This window comes from Chrysemys picta, chromosome 1, assembly GCF_011386835.1.
Source record: "Chrysemys picta bellii isolate R12L10 chromosome 1, ASM1138683v2, whole genome shotgun sequence".
In the NCBI taxonomy this organism is placed as follows: Eukaryota; Metazoa; Chordata; order Testudines; family Emydidae; genus Chrysemys; species Chrysemys picta.
Window position 1 is genome coordinate 355,596,058 of NC_088791.1, and position 19,763 is coordinate 355,615,820.

The 19,763-nt window shown below is 45.6% G+C and overlaps 1 protein-coding gene across 1 annotated transcript; it reads left to right on the forward strand.

Moving 5' to 3' along the window:
* Positions 1-2,339: 2,339 nt before the first annotated feature.
* Positions 2,340-3,344, forward strand: LOC101946093 (olfactory receptor 52E4-like). The gene has a single exon (XM_005312874.2). The coding sequence runs from the start codon at positions 2,340-2,342 to the stop codon at positions 3,342-3,344; it is 1,005 nt and encodes a 334-aa protein (XP_005312931.2).
* The last annotated feature ends 16,419 nt before the right edge of the window (positions 3,345-19,763 follow it).

Consider the following 19,763-nt stretch of genomic DNA (forward strand, 5'->3'; position numbering starts at 1 on the left):
AGATCTGTTTTGTATAAACCCTGTTGGTGACCGACACTACTTACATTTCAAGACTTTTTTTGAACTAATCCCATACCATCTTTTCCCTTTGTTTCTTAACTTTATCCATTCTTTTATAAACAAAAAACAAAACAAAAAACTCTCCCTTTTTTAAATTAATTTTTAACACACAAATTGACATAAAACGTTTCTAGGATTTCTCTTCTCATTAATATCTGTAATAACCTCCTTTTTTGTGGTCCAGAGCCCTGCCAAAAATGGAGTGTTCCCTGATGTCTTAACGTTCCTTATGAATTTTCATAACTTCCCATTTCTAATCTTGGATATCTATTTTCCATTTTTCCTCTTTGTTACATATTATTGCTGCCTTCAATTTACCACTGAACTGGGTTTTTACCCAAAGTTGTTCACTTTGTTGACTGTGGAATAATGATTCTTTCACTATCTAATAAACTGTTATCAAAGACCTACCAATTTTCATTCATATTTTTCTGTCTAAATTTTCCCTCCCAATCAGTTTTGCTGACAGTTTTACTCAGCTTTGGGGAATTAGTCCTCTTGGAGCACTAAGTGCCTATAGATAGTACTGATTGGGAACTGTCCCTTTGCATGTATATCAGTTTCATTTTTTATTTTCCTCTCCTAAATCATGTGCTCTCTTCTTTGTCTCTTGTGTAAAAGTAAAAGAGTCCCAGACTTTTCTATATGTTTGCATATGGCAGCCTGCCCCATTCTCAGAGCCTGTCTTGAATATCCCGTTTATATATGTTATATCCTTAATAGAGTCTGTGTGACCAAAATTGAACACATATACCAAACCCGTTATTCTCCATCCCATAATTTAGGGATCAGAACACTGATGTTGTTTTGTCCAGTGCTGCGAATGAGCAGGTGTTTCCCTTGAGCTGCTATCAATGGCGCCCAGGTCTTTTCCCTGAGGTATGTTCTAGTTGGGATGTTTCTCCCAGCACATGTATTTCCAAAAGTTTGGTTTTTTCCACTCTCAGATTTCGAGCAACTGGATGAATGGGGAACTCCCAATCCTGGCTCTATTTGCCAAAGTAACAATGATGTATCCAATATCCACACTTGTGTTTCCTGCTGGTGCCTCTTAAGGTTCCCCCACCACAAAGTGTAGGAATTATTAATCCATGGAGCATCACAAAATATGGAATTGGATTTAGTAGGGTCATTGTTCATTGCTATTTCCTCTGAATAATGAAAATGTTATTTTTCAGTGTGTGAAGAGTGATCAGTCTGCTTCTGCCATGTGAACAGCCTCCATTAGTGCATATAGAGTCTCATGTTATCATTAAAAAGAAGAACAGGAGTACTTGTGGCACCTTAGAGACTAACAAATTTATTAGAGCATAAGCTTTCGTGGACTACAGCCCACTTCTTCGGATGCATATAGAATGGAACATATATTGAGGAGATATATATACACACATACAGAGAGCATAAACAGGTGGGAGTTGTCTTACCAACTCTGAGAGGCCAATTAATTAAGAGAAAAAAAAAACTTTCGAAGTGATAATCAAGCTAGCCGAGTACAGACAGTTTGATAAGAAGTGTGAGAGTACTTACAAGGGGAGATAGAGTCAATGTTTGTAATGGCTCAGCCATTCCCAGTCCTTATTCAAACCGGAGTTGATTGTGTCTAGTTTGCATATCAATTCTAGCTCTGCAGTCTCTCTTTGGAGTCTGTTTTTGAAGTTTTTCTGTTGTAATATAGCCACCCGCAGGTCTGTCACTGAATGACCAGACAGGTTAAAGTGTTCTCCCACACAATATATACCTTCAAGTCAGCGGCACTGCTATGGGTACCCGCATGGCCCCACAATATGCCAACATTTTTATGGCTGACTTAGAACAACGCTTCCTTAGCTCTCGTCCCCTAACGCCCCTACTCTACTTGCGCTACATTGATGACATCTTCATCATCTGGACCCATGGAAAAGAAGCCCTTGAGGAATTTCACCATGATTTCAATAATTTCCATCCCACCATCAACCTCAGCCTAGATCAATCCACACAAGACAACTCCCACCTGTTTATGCTCTCTGTATGTGTGTATATATATATCTCCTCAATATATGTTCCATTCTATATGCATCCGAAGAAGTGGGCTGTAGTCCACGAAAGCTTATGCTCTAATAAATTTGTTAGTCTCTAAGGTGCCACAAGTACTCCTGTTCTTCTTTTTGCGGATACAGACTAACACAGCTGTTACTCTGAAACCTGTCATGTTATCATTGTCTCTCCATTCAGGCATTTCTACTATGACCATCACCCAAGAGGCTGAGAGCCCACAGGAAGTTGGGGGGAAAATACGGTACATGCAGGAGACACTGTTCTGCCTCAAAGTTAGAGTGGGACACCTTTTCCGCTACTCCATGTCAGATTCCAACACAACCGACTTCACCAACCCCTCCACCTTCATCCTACTTGGCATTCCTGGCCTGGAGGCAGCCCATATCTGGATCTCCATCCCCTTCTGTGCTATGTACGCTATAGCCATGTTGGGGAACTTCACCATCCTGTTCATCGTGAAGAGGGAGCAGAGCCTCCACGAGCCCATGTACTATTTCCTCTGCATGCTGGCCATCACTGACCTGCTCATTTCCACATCCACCATGCCCAAAATGCTGAGCATCTTCTGGTTCAATTCCAGGGAGATCAGTTTCAGTGCCTGCCTCACCCAGATGTACTTCATTCACTCCTTCTCTGGGATGGAATCTGGTATCCTTGTTTCCCTGGCTTTCGATCGCTACGTCGCCATCTGCCATCCCCTGAGACATTCCACCATCCTGACAAACTCTGTTGTGGCCAAGATAGGCCTGGCCTTGGTGCTGCGCAGTGGCATACTCGCATTACCCTATCCCTTCCTGGCGAGGTGGTGGCCATATTGCAGAACCAACCTCATTCCCCACTGCTATTGTCGGTTTATAGCTGTGGTGAAGCTGGCCTGCGCTGACATCCAAATAGGTAGTTACTATGGCCTGTTTAATCTTGTCTCTGTGAATGGAATGGACGTGTTTTTTATTGCCATATCCTATACTCTGATCCTCCAGGCCATCTTCCGCCTCCCCACGAAGGATGCCCGGATCAAAACTTTTGGGACCTGCATCTCTCATCTTTGTGCCATCTTAGCTTTGTACATCCCAGATTTCTTCTCTGCTTTCACACAGAGATTTGGCCACAATGTGCCACCGCATTTCCTCGTTCTTATTGGCAATGTGTACCTCCTAGTGCCCCCTGTGCTACACCCCATCATTTACGGGGTGAGGACCAAAGAAATCCGGGACAGGCTGCTCCACCTCTCTACACATAAAGGGACCTAAATGTTTCCACCCTGTGCTCTGGCTCTCAGATTGAGCTCTGTGCAGAGCTGGCTGGTGCATGGTGCTGTGTTCTCTTCCCTGTACCAGTTACTGGACAGACAGAGAGACATTGAACCCTTCCCTGTCCATACTGTGCTGTGTCAATATGATGAACTTGGGAGTCAGTCTATGTACACTACACTGGGTTGCCACCTTTCTAATTGCTGGTAGCTGGATCCCTGAAATTACAATCTTGTCCCATCTCTTCTGTCAAGCCTCGACCCTGCTGTGTGTCTTCTCCCCAAGGCCATGCCCCTGTCACTTGCTCCTGTCTTCCCCTCCCCTTGTCATTTGTTATCCAGTCACCTCTAAAACCAATATGTTCTCAAATCTTATGGCAAGTCACCTAAGGGGCACTGATTTGTGTTAACATTTTAATGTTTATTTTTACTTTGTTACCAATTCTGTGGAGAGAGAGACCCTGTTTGGACTCCTGGGATCTATCTCAGCTCTGGGAGGGGAATGATGTATAATTTGTTACAGCAGGAGCCAGATACATCTGGGGTCTAAATAACATCAGAATGGCCATATGGAGTAAAACCAATTGTCCATGTAGCCCAGTAGCCTTTCTTCTGATAGTGCCCAGTGCCAGGTGCCGCAGAGGGAATGAACAGAACATGGCAATCCTCACACGATTCATATGGAACAGCTTGGCAGAAGGGAGCAGAAGCCCTGAGCCCAGGCTACCTCAGCTTCAGCTGGCAGGAGTTTAATCCTCCAGCCCCAGAAAGCGTCACCGGGGGAGGGGAAGAGCCCGGATCGCTCCAGCTGGAGCAGCAGAAGAAGCCCTCAGCTCAGGCTGCCCTGAGCCTTAGCCATGGACACAGAGTGGAGGCAGGATCTGGGGACGGAGGGGGGAGTGAAGCCCTACTCATTTTTTTACCCCCAGCTTCCATACCGCTGCCGCCCAGGGGTTGTCTCATTTTCCCTGTTCTTGTCAAACCTCAGGGGGCTGGTTTTTTGTCTCTCTGCCCTGACCCTTTAGGGGCTGTTCTCTTCCCTCCACCTCCCTTTCCCTTTCTGGAGATAGAGACGGGTTACGTGGTGCCACCAGTGCCGTCGCCGCACTGGTGGTCTTCTCCCTCTTTGCCCATCCACGTGGGCCACAGAGTCATAACAGGGGCCCTGCCAGAGGATTATCATGGGTCCACTACCCCTTCCCCCACTGTGCTAAAGGATGAGCTTCACCATTTTATGGTGGACAACTGTGGTTTCAAGGACAAGGTTTCTTGTCCTCTTGGCTATGAGGGCTGTTTTGGAGGAGTGGAGGGGAAACGGGAGGTAGGACATCCTGGCCTACCATTGGGCCCACAACTTCTGTGACAAGTCTTTCAGGTTGGCCAGCAATTGTTGCAAGGCATTCTGGGGATCCTCCTGCCTGTGAGGATCCTCCTCAGCCCTCAGAATAAAGCCAACGATCTTTTCTACATTGAACACCAGAGGCTCTAGGGTGGGTCTCCACAGTTGCCAATTGCTCTCCTTCCTTTGTGATGTAGGAAACCCACAAGGATCCAGCTGCCGTGACTAGTTGGTGGCTGCAGTGGGGGTACTGGGTATATTTTAGACACCTCAGCACTCATTCAGCTGGAGCGGCCACCCTGTTCTTCCCCGGTCTACAGCCTGAGATGCTGGGAGTTGCCGAGGTAGGTCATACAAGAGGATGCTACCCATTCACCCCTCATCCCAGAACCTCTGGAATTGTTGATTGGGCTCCAGTCTCCCGTTTTATAGCAGTTTGGGCATGAGGTGACTCCCGGTAGTGTGGGGTTCTAATTGGGTGAGCATTACATGTGTCAATGGAGTGGTATGCCCGTTCGGTCCATCCTGGGGTGGCTGAGAACATTGGCGCAAAGCTAGTGCACAGCTCCTTGATCTGCTACTGCTGAAGATGTCCAAGGGTCGCAGAGAGGTTCACCTCTTCCACGCCACTATCACTTTTTCCTTCATAGTAGACACCTTCAGGCCACTCAGCATCATCTGTTCCCTGCGCTGTAAACTGGGAAATCTTTAATTAAAAGGGCTTAAGAGAATTAGCATGGTATATCTTAGGCTTTATGTTGGAGGTGGGGGATGCTATGAGATAGTTAACAGCTCCTAGGCGCTCCTGGACCATGAATGGTCCTTCCCATGATGCTTCCATTTTATGGGCCAGGAGCACCTTTAAGACCATGACTTGGTCTCCTATTTTGAAGAACCGTTCTCTGGAATGTTTATCATACCAGGCCTTTTGCTCTTCCTGAGCATCCTTTAGGTTTTCTTTAGCAAGGGCTAAAAAGTGTCGGAGGGTACTTTGTAGGTTGCTTACAAAGTCTAGAATGTTACTTCCTGTGGAAGGCGTAAACCCCTCCCATTGCTGCTTCACCAACTGTAATGGCCTGTAGTAGGTCTTAGTCGGGGCTCGACCCTTCCGGGCAGGAGGGGGGCCACACCGACTCACTACTGTGGGAACAAGCAGTCAGTTAGTCCCGAAGCTCCGGCTCTTTGGTGCAGGGCCGGAGCAACCACAGTTAAAGCTCAGGCCCTTGACTGCAGGGGCGGAGCAAACACAGTGAAGCTCAGACCCTTGACTGTAGGGACTGCGCAAGCCAACAGTTCAGAGCCCAGGCCCTGGATCAGGGCGGGGCAAACACAGGTAAGCTCAGGCCCTTGTTTGCAGGGGCTGAGCGAGCAAATAGTTCAGAGCCCAGGCCCTGGATCAGGGCGGGGCAAACACAGTTAAGCTCAGGCCCTGGTTTGCAGGGGGCTGAGCGAGCAAGCAGTTCAGAAGCCCAGGTAAGGCACGCCTAGGCTTTCTGTAGCCGAGCGTTGGGTGAGGGGGAAGCCTGCCACCCGTGCGAGGGTGGCAGGGGGGAACGCAGGCCCACCCACTCCACTGCGTTCCAGCCCGGGGCCCTAGCAGCGGTTACTGCCGCTGCGGGTCAGTGGGGTATCCAGACCGCAACACACTGACATAGGCTCACACTCGGTTGCAGCCGGACCGGGGTCAGCTACCCCCGGGCTACTTCCACGATCCCCCTCAAAGCCTACCTCGTTCGTCGCGCCGGGCTCGGGCCAGTCCATCTGCATGGGCTCCTCTCTGCCAGGGCTCGGTGGCAGGTCCGGTAGCTCTGCCGGGAAGTCAGGCCAACGGTCCTCAGGCGGCTCCTCTGGGTAGCAGCAGGGGCGGAGGGGTTCGGGTACAGTCTCACCCTCAGGGTTGGTGGGGTGGGGTTCCCAGGGATTCTCCCAGTGACGGGAGCGGACGGGCTCCGGTGGCTCCTCCTCGTAGCGTGCCCGGGGTAGCTCGGGCCAGCTAGGGTCCAGGCCTCGTTCTTCGGCGGTCTCCTGGCCGGGAGCTCCCGGCCACATGTCTGCTCCCTGCGGTGGCTGGCCGCCGACTGAGCTCTGGCGGCCGGCCTTTATACTTCCTGTCCCGCCCCTTGACTTCCGGGGGGTGGGGACAGGTGGTGGTGGTCCCACCCACTCTGGTGCCTGCACGTGGGCTCCCTGTTCTGGGCAGGAGGGGAGACACACCGACTCACTACATGGCCCCTTAACCTCACGGCCATACACAAGTTCAAATGGTGAAAACCCTAAACTGGGATGTGGTACAGCCCTGTAGGCAAAAAGCAACTGCTGCAACACTAGGTCCTAATCATTGGAGTGTTCATTTATGAATTTAGGTATCATGGCCCCCAAAGTTCCATTAAACCTCTCCACCAGGCCATTGGTTTGATGGTGGTAATGGGTGGCAACCAAGTGATTCACCCCAGGAGCTTCCCACAGGCTTTTCAAGGTCCCTGCGAGGAAATTAGTTCGCGAATCTGTAAGGATGTCGGAGGGCTAACCTACCATGGCGAAAATGTCTGCTAATGCCTGACACACACTTTTAGCCCTGGTGTTGCTTAAGGGTACTGCTTCCGGCCATCGGGTAGCAAAATCCATGAAAATCAGTACGTACTGCTTTCCTCTGGGTGTATTCTTTGGGAAAGGACCCAGAATATCCACAGCTACTCGCTGAAATGGAACCTCAATTATAGGGAGTGGCTGGAGAGGGGCTTTGACCTGGTCTTCGGGCTTTCCCACTTGTTGGCACACCTCACAAGACCGGACATAATTAGCAATGTCCTTGCCCATTCCCTCCCAGTGGAAGGACTTCCCCAACCGGTCATTGGTTCTGTTCGCCCCAGAATGGCCACTGGGATGATCATGGGCTAAGCTCAAGAGCTTTACCTGGTACTTAGTTGGAACTACCAACTGTCCTTGAGGATGCCAGTCTTCCTGGTGCCCACCAGAAAGAGTCTCCTTGAATAACAGTCCTTGTTCTACAACAAACAGGTATCGGTTAGAAGAGCTGAGAGGCGGTGGGGTGCTCCGTGCCGCCGCCCAAGATTTCTGAAGGCTGTCATCTGCTTCCTGCTCGGCCTGGAACTCTTCCCTTGATGCTGGAGACATCAGTTCCTCCTTGGATTGTGGACTTGGGCTTGGTCCCTCTGGAAGCGAGGGAGGTGCTGGGATTGTTTCCATTGACTGTGAACCGCTCTCCGCTGGTGCACTATGTGGTATTTCAGGTTCTGGCTGAGCCTCTTGGGTAGGGTTATCTGCTGCTTTTGCCAGTTCAGGCTCGCTGGTGCCCTCTGGCGTTGGAGTTGTAGATGGGTTTGCAAGCGCTGGACTCAGTGCTGTCAATAGTTCCGCGCTGGTTGCATTGCCAGCTCCGGGTCTGGGACTGGCTTTGGCTGGGTCTCTGGGATTGGATCCACTACGACTGTTGCAGTCATTGGCAGGGGATCCGGTTCCACCACCTCTGTCTGGGTCTCTGGTAACACAGATGGGGCCCTGGTGGACGGCTCAGGAAAAGGGATGGGTGTGAAAGCTTGCTTAGCCTGTCTGTGGGTGACCATTCCCACCCTCTTTGCTAGCTTCACATGGTTGGCCAAGTCTTCCACAGTAGCATGGGGATGGGATAATTGTCATAGATGGCAAAAGTCTACATTCCTGACCAGCCCTTGTACTGGACATGCAACTTGGCTGTAGGCAAGGTTACAGAGTGTGACATGAAGGGTTGAATTGTCACTGGAGCCTCGTGGTTGATGAGTTTGAGGTCCACTAGGGATTGGTGGATAGTCAACACTTGTGCCCCAGTGTCCCTCCACGCGATAACCTTTTTTCCGCCCACTCTCAAGGTTTCCCTTCACTCCGAGGGTATTTGAGAGGCATCTGGGTCTGGGGATCTTGGGTGTGATTGTGGTGTAATGAACTGTAATCGGTTGGGGTTCTTGGGGCAGTGGGCCTTTATATGTCCCAGTTCATTCCATTTAAAACATCGCCCTGCTAAGGTATCACCGGGTCGAGGTTGGTTGGTGGAGACTGGGGTGGTGGGATGAGAAGGCATCTGGGGTTGTTCCTTGGGATGTAGGTGGGGCCTTGGGTTGCCCCCGGTGATAGTGTTTTGTTTCAGGGTGTCCCTTCTGATATTCGCTCCAACTGCTACTAGTTTTTTTCTTTTCTGCCACCTCCACCCATTTGGCTCCAATCTCCCCTGCCTCGGTTACAGTTTTGGGTTTCCCATCTAGGATGGATCTTTCTATTTCCTCAGGAACACCCTCTAAGAACTGCTCCATTTTCACTAGGGAAGACAGATCTTCCAGAGATTTAACACTTGCTCCTGATATCCAGGCATCAGAATTTGTCAATGTGGTAGGCATGTCGGGTAAATGACACGTCTGGTTTCCACCTTAGGGCTCTGAACCACCGACGGGCATGCTCATGTGTTAGGCCCATTCTGATTCTGGCCTTGTTTTTAAAAAGTTCATAACTGTTCATGTGTTCCTTAGGCATTTCAGCCGCCACCTCTGCTAAGGGTCCACTGAACTGCAGCCTCAGCTCTACCATGTACTGGTCTGTAGTGATGCTGTATCCAAGGCAGTTCCCTGTTATCTGTGGAATGTTCCGGTATAGTGTATCTTGGTACCATGTTTATACTGTAACTATGCTAAATGAATATGTATTTCTGCAACATTAGCCCTTTCCTTGCCAACTTCTGTGAGCAGGGCCTGCCTCTTGCTCACAGCTTAACTTTGCTTCATATTAGCAAAGTCTTGACCATTACTTTAGTTTGGTTCAGGCCTCATAATGGGCCTTCATTAGGCCTTTACTTACTACATTGCCTTCACTTACTACAATGATTGCCTGTTCTATTCATTCCCTCTGAAACACCTGCTATTGGCCAATGTCGGAAGAGAACATACGGGGCTAGATGGACCAATGGTCTTACCCAGTATGGCCATTCCGATGTTCTTATATAGACCCCACATTGCAGCCCAGTGGGCTAGCTTGCCTTTATTATATTCACTGGCTGAAGTGAGGCTGACCAGTCTGTAGTTCCCTGGGTTCTCTTTCTTCCCTTTTTAAAATACAGGACTATATTTGCCTTTTTCCACTTGTCTGGGTTCTCCCTCAACCACCACCAATTTTCAAAGATAATGGCCAATGGCTCTGCAATCACGTCAGCCAACTCCCTCAGCACCCTCAGATGCATTAGATCTGGACCCACGGACTTGTGCATATCCAGCTTTTCTAAATAGTCCTTAACATGTTCTTTCACCACTGAGGGCTGCTCACCTCCTCTCCATATTGTGTTGCCCAGTGCAGCAGTCTGGGAGCTGACCTTGTCTGTGAAGACCAAGGCAACAAAAACATTGAGTACTTCAGCTTTTTCCACATCATCTGTTACTACGTTGCCTCCCCCATTCAGTAAGGGGGGTGGTGGTGCATTATGAGCAGCTATCCCACAGAGCACATCTTCCCATTCTGGTGCTGTACTTGTGGGAAGGGGAGGGGGATGCGAGGCATTCTGGGGCTTCTCCCAATGCCCCGTGATGTCATCTGAGCAATCCCTATGCTTCTGTCCACTTTTGACGCTTTCTTTAAATATTTTTTTTACTGTGTGCTCTGTCTTCCCTTTCGTTCTGCGGGAGACTGGAGGAGAGGGCAGAGGTAACAGGGTTGTGGTGAAGGAATAAAGGAGCCATCAGAGAGATGGAACAACTCGAAACCCCAAGGAGTTGAATCTCTCAGTTAGTGCACTGGAATCTGGGAAGGGATCCAGAAAGAGTTTTGAGATACATCCATTCAAGATGTGGGTTTGTTGAGAAAGAAGACCAGCAGAAATTGAAATCCTTCTTATAAATTCAGGACTTGAGGCAGTGGATTTCTTTACTAGGCTTTCTCTACACTAACACTTTTGTTTAAAAAACAATAAAAAGTGCCAGTGTGGTGAGTGCTACATGAGCAGGAAATGCTTGTTTGGGTTGGTTTGATGATGTTGGTAGGAGAGCTAGCTCCCATAGGCATAGAGCAGTCATTAGGGAGACCTTACAAGTTAACAGTACACCCCTGGTAGTTCTCTGGGACCTTCTTCAGAGTGGTGGTTCGTTACCCATATTTTTTCCCCCTGTCCCTGGGTAGCACCAGGTCAATTTGAGGGATCTGGCCATTTTTGTCAGGGTTTGAGTTTGTCCCATTGGTTTCAGTCTCCTTGGGACATGTTGCTCTATGCCTTCATCAGCCCTCATCAGATTAGAAATCCAATGTTTTAGTTGGCCTCATTTTGGGACAGGCAGTTTGTGTTTGTGCTAGGTATGTGAATTTGGCTTGTCTTTGCAATCAGCTGTATCATTGCTCTATCTAGTGTTAACAAAGGTGCCTCTGTAAAATGTTGCATTTTGACTTCACAAATGCAACCTCAGGATCACAGCCCTCCTCATATTCGCTGGCTGAACAGAACTGGCCTCAGAAAAGCAAAGAGGACGTTCTTCATGAAGTTATGCAGCAGTCCTTTGCTGAAAATCAAAAAAATGCATGAGTGACAGGATGTGCCAGGAGAGCACAGATTTATGGAAATAAACCGTGGAGCGACTCCTAAACATTAGGGAGCGCCAAGCAGACTCGATTCAGGCATTCCTAACACTGTATAGGGAGCAGCTCCGTGCCCGTGCCCCCCGCCTTTCTGGACCAGCCTGCGTTAATGTCCGTGAAACACCCATGGTTATCCACAAGCCCCTGGATAACCATCGAGAAATACCCCTTCCTATTAATGTATTTGGAGGCTAGGTGGTCTGGTGTCAGAACTGGAATATACATGCCAACTATTGCCTCTTCACAGTTAGGGAATCCATCTGCGCAAAGCCATCCACAATGTCACACACATTGTCCAGAGTCACGTTTTTTTTTTCTGAGCATGATGTGCTTAATGACCCTGCAAACTCCAATGGTCGACTTGCCCACTCCAAATTGGTTAACGACTAATTGGTAGCTGTCTGGAGTAGCCAGCTTTCACAGTGCAATCGCCATGTGCTTCTCCATCATCACAGCAGCTCTCATTCTCATGTCCTCATGCCACAGGGTGGGGTGAGCTCATCACACAGTCCCATGCAAGTGTATTTTCTCATATAAAAGTTCTGCAGCCACTTCTCGTCATCCAAGACTTACATGATGATATGATCCCACCACTCAGTACTTGTTTCCTGAGCCCCAAAATGGCATTCCACTGGAGTAAGCACGTCCATGAATGCCACAAGTGAGCTCGTGTTGTCTCTACTCCGCATGTCAACATTTTTGTCGGACTCCTCATCCTCACTTTGTCATTCAATGAGTATAGCTGGACTGCCATTTGTCCCATGATAATGAGACCCATCAGCATATTCATCAACAGTTCAGGATCCGTTCCCAGAGACCGTAAACTTGGACAGAGTGTGCAGTACAAAAACTGTTGAAAGATGGCACGAAATGTGGATGGAAGGGAAAAGACTGCTGGGATGCAAACCGATGCATGGTGGGGCATTGGGACAGGACCCAGGTTGCCCCATGACCCTCTGCCCCCTTCCCACAAACCTCCATGGCTGAAGGGGAAGAGGTGCTCTGTGGGATACCTGCCCAGAGTGTACCACTCCGAATGCCGCTGCAAGTGCCGCAAGTGTCACAAGAGTGGCCATGCCATTGCGCTGTCAGCTGACAGTGGGAACACACAGCAGCCCTGTCCCTGCAGCGCTCTCTAAGGGAGGTTAACTCCCAGATCGTTACATCTGCAAGTGTGAACATAGCCTAAGTCTGTTCCCCTGAAGCGACCCCAGTGACTGTGATGCGTTGGCAGGTTTCTGAGTGGCAGTGGAAGGGGAGTCACGGAGTTCACACCTCACAGGAGTGGGGAGCTCATAAAGTCTAGCTAGTTCTGAAAACCTCAGATTCACTTTGACAGATGGCAATGGCTATAGACTGCCTCTTCCAGCCTTTCCTCTGCATCCCACCCAATGTACAGTCCCTGAAAGAGCGGGAGTCCATTTCCCTCTTGGTGTGATGGGGAGACCATGGTTACAGCAGGGAAGTCGGGACTCCTGAGTTGTGTCTGTCATTGTGTCTCCCATTCTGTGTGTGACCTTCACCAGCTCATATCTCCCCCTGCCTCGGATTACCTATGTGAATACTGGGGATATTTTCATAAAGACTTTCCTTTGCTAATTGTTTTGAAGATCCTTCAATGAAGGGTGCTGCAGAGTATGATGTTAGTGAGGTGATATATTGATCTCTGATTCCATATCACCTAGTCCCATATGTTTGTAGAAAGTGCTCATGTCTCCCCTCAGTCATCTTGCTCCAGATCTGACCATCTCCTATCTACCCATCTATCCTAATAAACTATATTTTATAAATATATACAAATACACAAAACAGCCAATTCCTCTCTGACTCAGCAGAGAGCCCAGGATTTCTCATCTCCCTTTGGGAAAGTCCCTTAATTACTGTTTATTCCTAAAGCTGGATAATTAGCACAGAAGCGGAGACATGCTTGTTTATAACCTGTTTACATTCAGATGCTCTCTTCTCCCCTAGAGGCTGAGCGAACCCCACTGGCAATACACAAAGCTATAGTATAAACTGTGCCCACCCCTATGTCGGCTCTTGCCATCAGATGCTGCTGAAGATGCTGGGGTGAGAGAGGTGTAGGTCACGGATACCTGAGGGGGATTCCCAGGGAGGACACTTCCGTCTCAGAATTCACAGGTACCCATCTCTTGCTGAGGAGCTCACCTGATCGACAAACCCTGTGCAACGTGGGTGTGGTGGGATAGAGAATAAGTCTGTGGTCCTTTCCTCTCTGCACAACCATGACACATACGAGGGCCCTTGCCATAAGTGATTAGTTTGCTAAAGAATCAATGGCCAAAATGTCACTGATTTCTGTGCACTCCTGCTCATCCTGCCTGATGGCCTCCAGCCCAAAGGTGGTGCATTTCAGTGGCACAGTGAATCCTTCAGGGAGAAAGATGTTTTTAGATGAGCAATACAAGGTCGAATTCGGAGACCATGCCCTGTACTTTGCTCAGGCCCCAGTGAGGCCAAACTTCCTTTGGGGCAAGAACTGAGTACAGATGTCAGGAGACAGCTGTGTGCTAAAGCATAGACACTGTGAACCCCTCCTCTTGCATATCAGGAATCTGTCTGTTAATGGGGCACAGAGACAGGGGCTGTTACCTGACTTTTATCTGCTAGAAAACTTGGAGGTGCTGCTGTTCCTCAGTAGATCAAAGAGGATGGATCTAGACCAATGTTCCCTCTAATTTTTGACAGGCTGTGTGCGCAATTTGTGATAATAATAGTTTTGCACCATGTTATTTTATAAGTGTCATTTTTAAATACTTTGAAAAAGGAAATTTAACCATTCTTCATGAAGCAGAAGTTAGTTGTACGCATTATGCTTTATGATCTTTTTTACAGACAATCACGAGCATATATCAAACACATGTTTCAGAGTAGCAGCCGTTTTAGTCTGTATCCGCAAAAAGAACAGGAGTACTTGTGGCACCTTAGAGACTAACAAATTAGTCCACGAAAGCTTATGCTCTAATAAATTTGTTAGTCTCTAAGGTGCCACAAGTACTCCTGTTCTTTTTATCAAACACATATTAATCATTATTCTTATCAGTCCATAAGTTGGTGTCCACTTTCACCGTTCATTCTATACATATGTCCGAAAAGATTTTGATAAACATATAATAAAGACAACTTAATAAGTATGTCATTATGTCAATTTATATTGGTTTTCAGATAGAGACATCATAAGTAAAAAAACAACAACAAGAGTTTGTGTTTTAAATTTAAAATTTTCCTAAAAATATCAATAAATGATTATCAGCCAAGAATAAGATATGTAATTACAAATGCATTTTAATTTTCTTATTGGTCAAAATGTCAAAGACTGCTAAACTAATCTTACTGTTTTTCCCCTGTGATATTTTTCATTTGCCCATTCAATATAAACTCTGTCCAGATCTATCAGTCCTCCAGTCAGCTGGTAACTCTTAATACACATCAGCATGTCCAAATGGTCTACTTGTAAACAATTCCATAGTTTGTTTTTTAGATTGTTCATCAAACTAAAATCATGCTCAAAGTCTGCAGTTGATGCTAGGAATGTTCCTGCAATATCCATCAACTTTGCAAGATCCTGAAACTGTTCGTTCTGGTGAGCAAATGTCACCATATCTAGGAAACTTAAAACCAATTGGCTTTTGATTCTTTTGGCTACTGCAATCTTGAAGTCATTGTACTGACTGACTATAACAATCTCTTCAGCAAGAAAGTTTTTGTATTTAGAACATAGGGATTTGACCTGATGAATTCCAAAATTGAAGTTACACTTATCTATTTCTGCACAATCAAAAGCGGACCACTCCTGGACTTCATCCTCTGGAAATCTGTCTGCCAAATGTGCGCACAAGATGTTTATGAAAGTTATTATGGAACTGGTATCAATTTCATTATTTTCTTGAGAGCTCATATCTAAGAGAGCCTTAACTTTGTCACTCCATAAGACTGAATCTCCAAGGTGCTGTCTTCTGACCTTGTTCAGTTTACCTCAGGCAAGGTGAAATGCTTCAAGAGGTGTAAGGCCCCATTTCTGGAGCAGTGTGAATAGTGAAGCCAGCTCCGACAAAACATTCAAAACTTCTAATGTTATTCGGTATTCAATGGTATTCAGCTTTTGGTGGCAGTATTTAGAAAGTGGATCAGTATCTTTATCTTGCTCAACATATTCCAGAAGAGGATTATAGTTGCGAATAATTGCTCGAAGTGGAAAGTGCCTAGATAACCAGCACACTTCATTGAGTGGCCTGAAAGCCACTGACTCAATTCAGAAGCATCCGCTATTTCCTGAAATTTGCATTTTCTCCAGGATGACCGACAGCACACCATGTAGACAGTTCTCATTAAGGTTTCGATGTCCATTATCAGCTTGACTTCTTTCCATGCATCAGAAATCCCCAAGTCTTCCTGGTGTGCAACGCAATGTTGCTGGACTAAGTGTGGAATATCACGTTTCAGCTGAGGCGCCACACCATTGAGTTTGCCCAACATCACAGAGGCACGATCAGATGTGAACATCACCATTTTCATTAGATCAAGTTGGTGTTTTTTATAAAACTCTTTGATTGCAGACACTATTGAAACAGCATCACATTCTTGCAATCGTAATAGTCCACCAAATGAAGTTTTATAGTCTGCAGAATTTATGGATCTGTATTTAAAGTAGAATATCAAGTATCTGTTAATGGCTATAGCAGTGCTTTCTTCAACAGCTAGAGTATGAAACATTGCCGATGCTATTTCATGCATGAGGTCATTTTGGACAATGCAGTTGATAATTTCAAGAAATTCAAAAGCATAATTTTTACTTCTCCAGCTCGCTGGTATGCGCACATACCTTTCAATATAGTCATTAATATCCTGAACAGAAAGCATTGAGCTGTTCATTTTAATAGCCAAAAATACACTGTCAATAAGTACCTTGATTTCTTCTGGGTTTGAGCATTTGCCTCCCCTGCTTTGCAGCTGGACTTTCAAGAAGTTTCTATGTCTTGTTACACCATCTATATGAGACTTATTTGATAGATGATGCTTTAGGAAATCCAACTTCCATACATGGTTAAACATTCTTCCCGTTGAAAATTCTCCCACAGCTCTGGCATCTCAACAATATACACAAACCACTCCATTGTCCTCATCATATGTGAATATTTCACAAAGTTTAACAAGTATTACACTATATGACTTCGGTGTAACCGTCTCTATAGTCTCATCCAGCCACCCAGATATAAAAGAAGTCGCTGTTTTTTTACGATTTAGACCTCTAGACAGTGATATGTTGGGATTGATTTTTTACCAGATTGGTTTATTTAAAATTAATGCTTTTATTATATGGTTACTATTTCAATGCACTGAACAGCGTGACTGGACAAAAGGTCAAACGGGAGATCATTCAGATCAGGACACCGGAAGTTTGTGCATAGCAAAAAAACGTGGCAAAAAACTCACGGGAAAATGATAAAACATAAGTAAATGTATGAAGTCCCATGCCTTTGAAAGATTTCAGTCACCAAAACAACACTTACCTTGGTTCATTTCTGGGAATACTTTGCAGTTCCTTAGCAACTATGGCCAGGCATTTTGACTTATTCGCACATACTTGACTTTGTACACAGCCAAATGAACAGACTACAAAGAGATGTGTGGGTCCTGACCGTCAGCATTTCGAACTTGAAACATTGATCACATCTGCATGATCGCGACCCACACACCTCCTTGTAGTCTGTTCATTTGGAGGTGTAAAAATTCAAGTATGTGTGAATAAGTCAAAATGACTGGCTGTAGTTGCGAACAATGTCAAAAGTCACCCATAAATGATATTTTGGCCTGGTTCTGATGTAGTATTTCTTTTTTTGTGCATGCGGTGTTTCGCCGTGTGCATGGGGTTTAAGATCTGTGTGAGCATGCACACACGCACAGCTTAGAGGGAACAGTGATCTAGACTGTTCTTAGTGGTAGCAGATGACAGAAAAAAGGAGTAATGGTCTCAAGTTGCAGTGGGGAGGTTTAGGTTGGATATTAGGAAAAAAACTTTTTCACTAGGATGGTGGTGAAGCACTGGAATTGGTTACTTAGGGAGGTGGTAGAATCTCCTTCCTTAGACGTTTTTAAGGTCAGGCTTGACAAAGCCCTGACTGGGCTGATTTAGTTGGGGATTGGTCCTGCTTTGAACAGGGGGTTGGACTAGATGACCTAAGAGGTCCCTTCCAACCCTCATATTCTATGATTCTATGATTCTATGATTTTTGAGGCTCTTTTCTGCACCCTTTCCAACTTTTCAACATATTTTTTTCAAATGTAGACCCCAGAACTGGATGCAGTTTGTTTCACCAATCTCATGTGCAGATGTAAAATCCTTCCCCTGCTCCAACTCACCACTCCCCTGTTTATGCATCTGAGGACCACATCATCCCTTTATGCTACAGCATCGCACTGGTAACTCATGTTGAGTTGGTTGTCCACAATGACCCCTAAATCCTTTTCAGGGTCCTTGTGTTCCATAATACAGTGCTGTAGTGTGTGGGTCTGGCCTGCATTCCCTGTTTGAGAGAGTAATTTTGCATTTGAATGTATTAAAACATTTTGTTTGCATTGGCCCCTCTTACCAAATACTCCATATCAATCTGTATGCTTGCCCTGGGCTCCTCATTGTATCCACTGTGCCAATTTTTGGGTCATCTGCAAATTTTATCTGCAGTTATTTTCTATTTCCTTCCAGATCATTGATTAAAATATTGAATAGCATCGGGCGTAGAACTGATCCCTACAGAACCCCACTACAAACAGCCCCATTTACTGATGAAGGTCTATTGACTACAGCTTTCTGAGATCCATCAGTTAGCCAGTTTCCAGTCCATTTTACATGTTCTCTACTAATATTTGAGAGTGTAATTTTTTTAACTCAATATTTTCCCCTACTAAATCAAATACATCTGAGAAATCAAGGTTTGTTGCAGCTACGTGATTCACTTGATCAACCAATGTGTACTCTCATAAAAGGATAAAATCAGGTTTATTTGACAAGACCTGTTTTGCATAAACCCTGTTGGTGACTGACATTACTTACATTTCTAGACTTTTTCTTGAACTCATCTCAAAAAAGCGTTCCCATTCTTTCTTAACCTTGTCAATTCTTTTATATAAAAAATTCCCTTTATTTTTAATACTCTACATTTAACACAGAAATTGACATAAAAAGTTTCTAGGATTTCTCTTGTTGTCAATATACTTAATAACCTCCTTTTTGTGATCCATAGCCCTGCCAAACATGGAGTTTACCCAAACGACATAACGTCTCTTATCAATTTTCATCACTTGCAACTTCTATTCTTGGCTATCTATTTTCCCTTTTTCTCTTTGTTATGTAATGCTACCTCCCCACCCAATTGCTGCCTTTACCACTGAACTGCATTTTTACCCAAAGTAGTTCACTTTGTTGATTGTGGAATCATGAGTTTTCTGCTATCTAATAAACTGTTATGAAATAATTATCAATATAAATTCATATTTTTTGTCTAAATTTTTCCTCCCAATCAGTTTTGCTGACAATTTTCCTCAGCTTTGGGGAATTAGTCCTCTTGGAGCACTAAGTGTCTATAGATAGGACTGGTTGGGAACTGTCCATTTGAATGTAAATCAGTTGCATTTTTAATTTTCTTCTTCTATATCATATGCTCTCTTCTTTGTCTCTTGTGTAAACTAAAGAGTCCCAGACTTTTCTATTTGTTTGCATATGGCAGCCTGCCCCATTCTTAGAGCCTGTTTTGGAAATTCCATTTATATACATTATATCCTTAATAGTGTCTGGGTGACCAAAACTGAACATTTTACTCTTCATCCCCTATCTTCGGGATCTGAACATTGCTTTTGTTTTATCCACTGCTGTGAATGAGCAGGTGTTTCTCTTCAGCTGATACCAATGGCATCCAGGTCTTTTCCATGAGGTATGTTCTAGTTGGGATGTTCTAGTTTCTCTCAGCACATGTATACCCAAAAGTTTGTTTTTTTTCCACTCTCAGATTTCAAGCAACTGGATGAATGGGGAATTCTCTACAGTATGGACTCCATATCTTGGCTGTCATTGCATTAAGGAACAATGATGGATAATGAGTATCCACACTTGTGTTTCCTGCTGGTTCCTCTTAAGGTTCCCCCAACATAAAGTGTAGGAATTATTAATGCTGGAGCACCACAAAATATGGAATTAGATTTAGTAGGGTCGTTGTTCATAGTTATTTTCTCTGAATAATGAAAATGCCATTTTTCAGTGTGTGAAGAGCGATCAAAATGCTTCTCTCATGAGAATAGCCTCCACTATTGTATGCAATGTCTCATATTAAGCTTTTCTCTCCATTCAGGCATTTCTACTGGGACCGTCACCAGAGACCCTGAGAACACACAGAAAGTCAGGGGAACGTACGGTACAAGTAGGAGACACCCTTATGCCTCAGAGTTGGACATCTTCTTCATCACTCC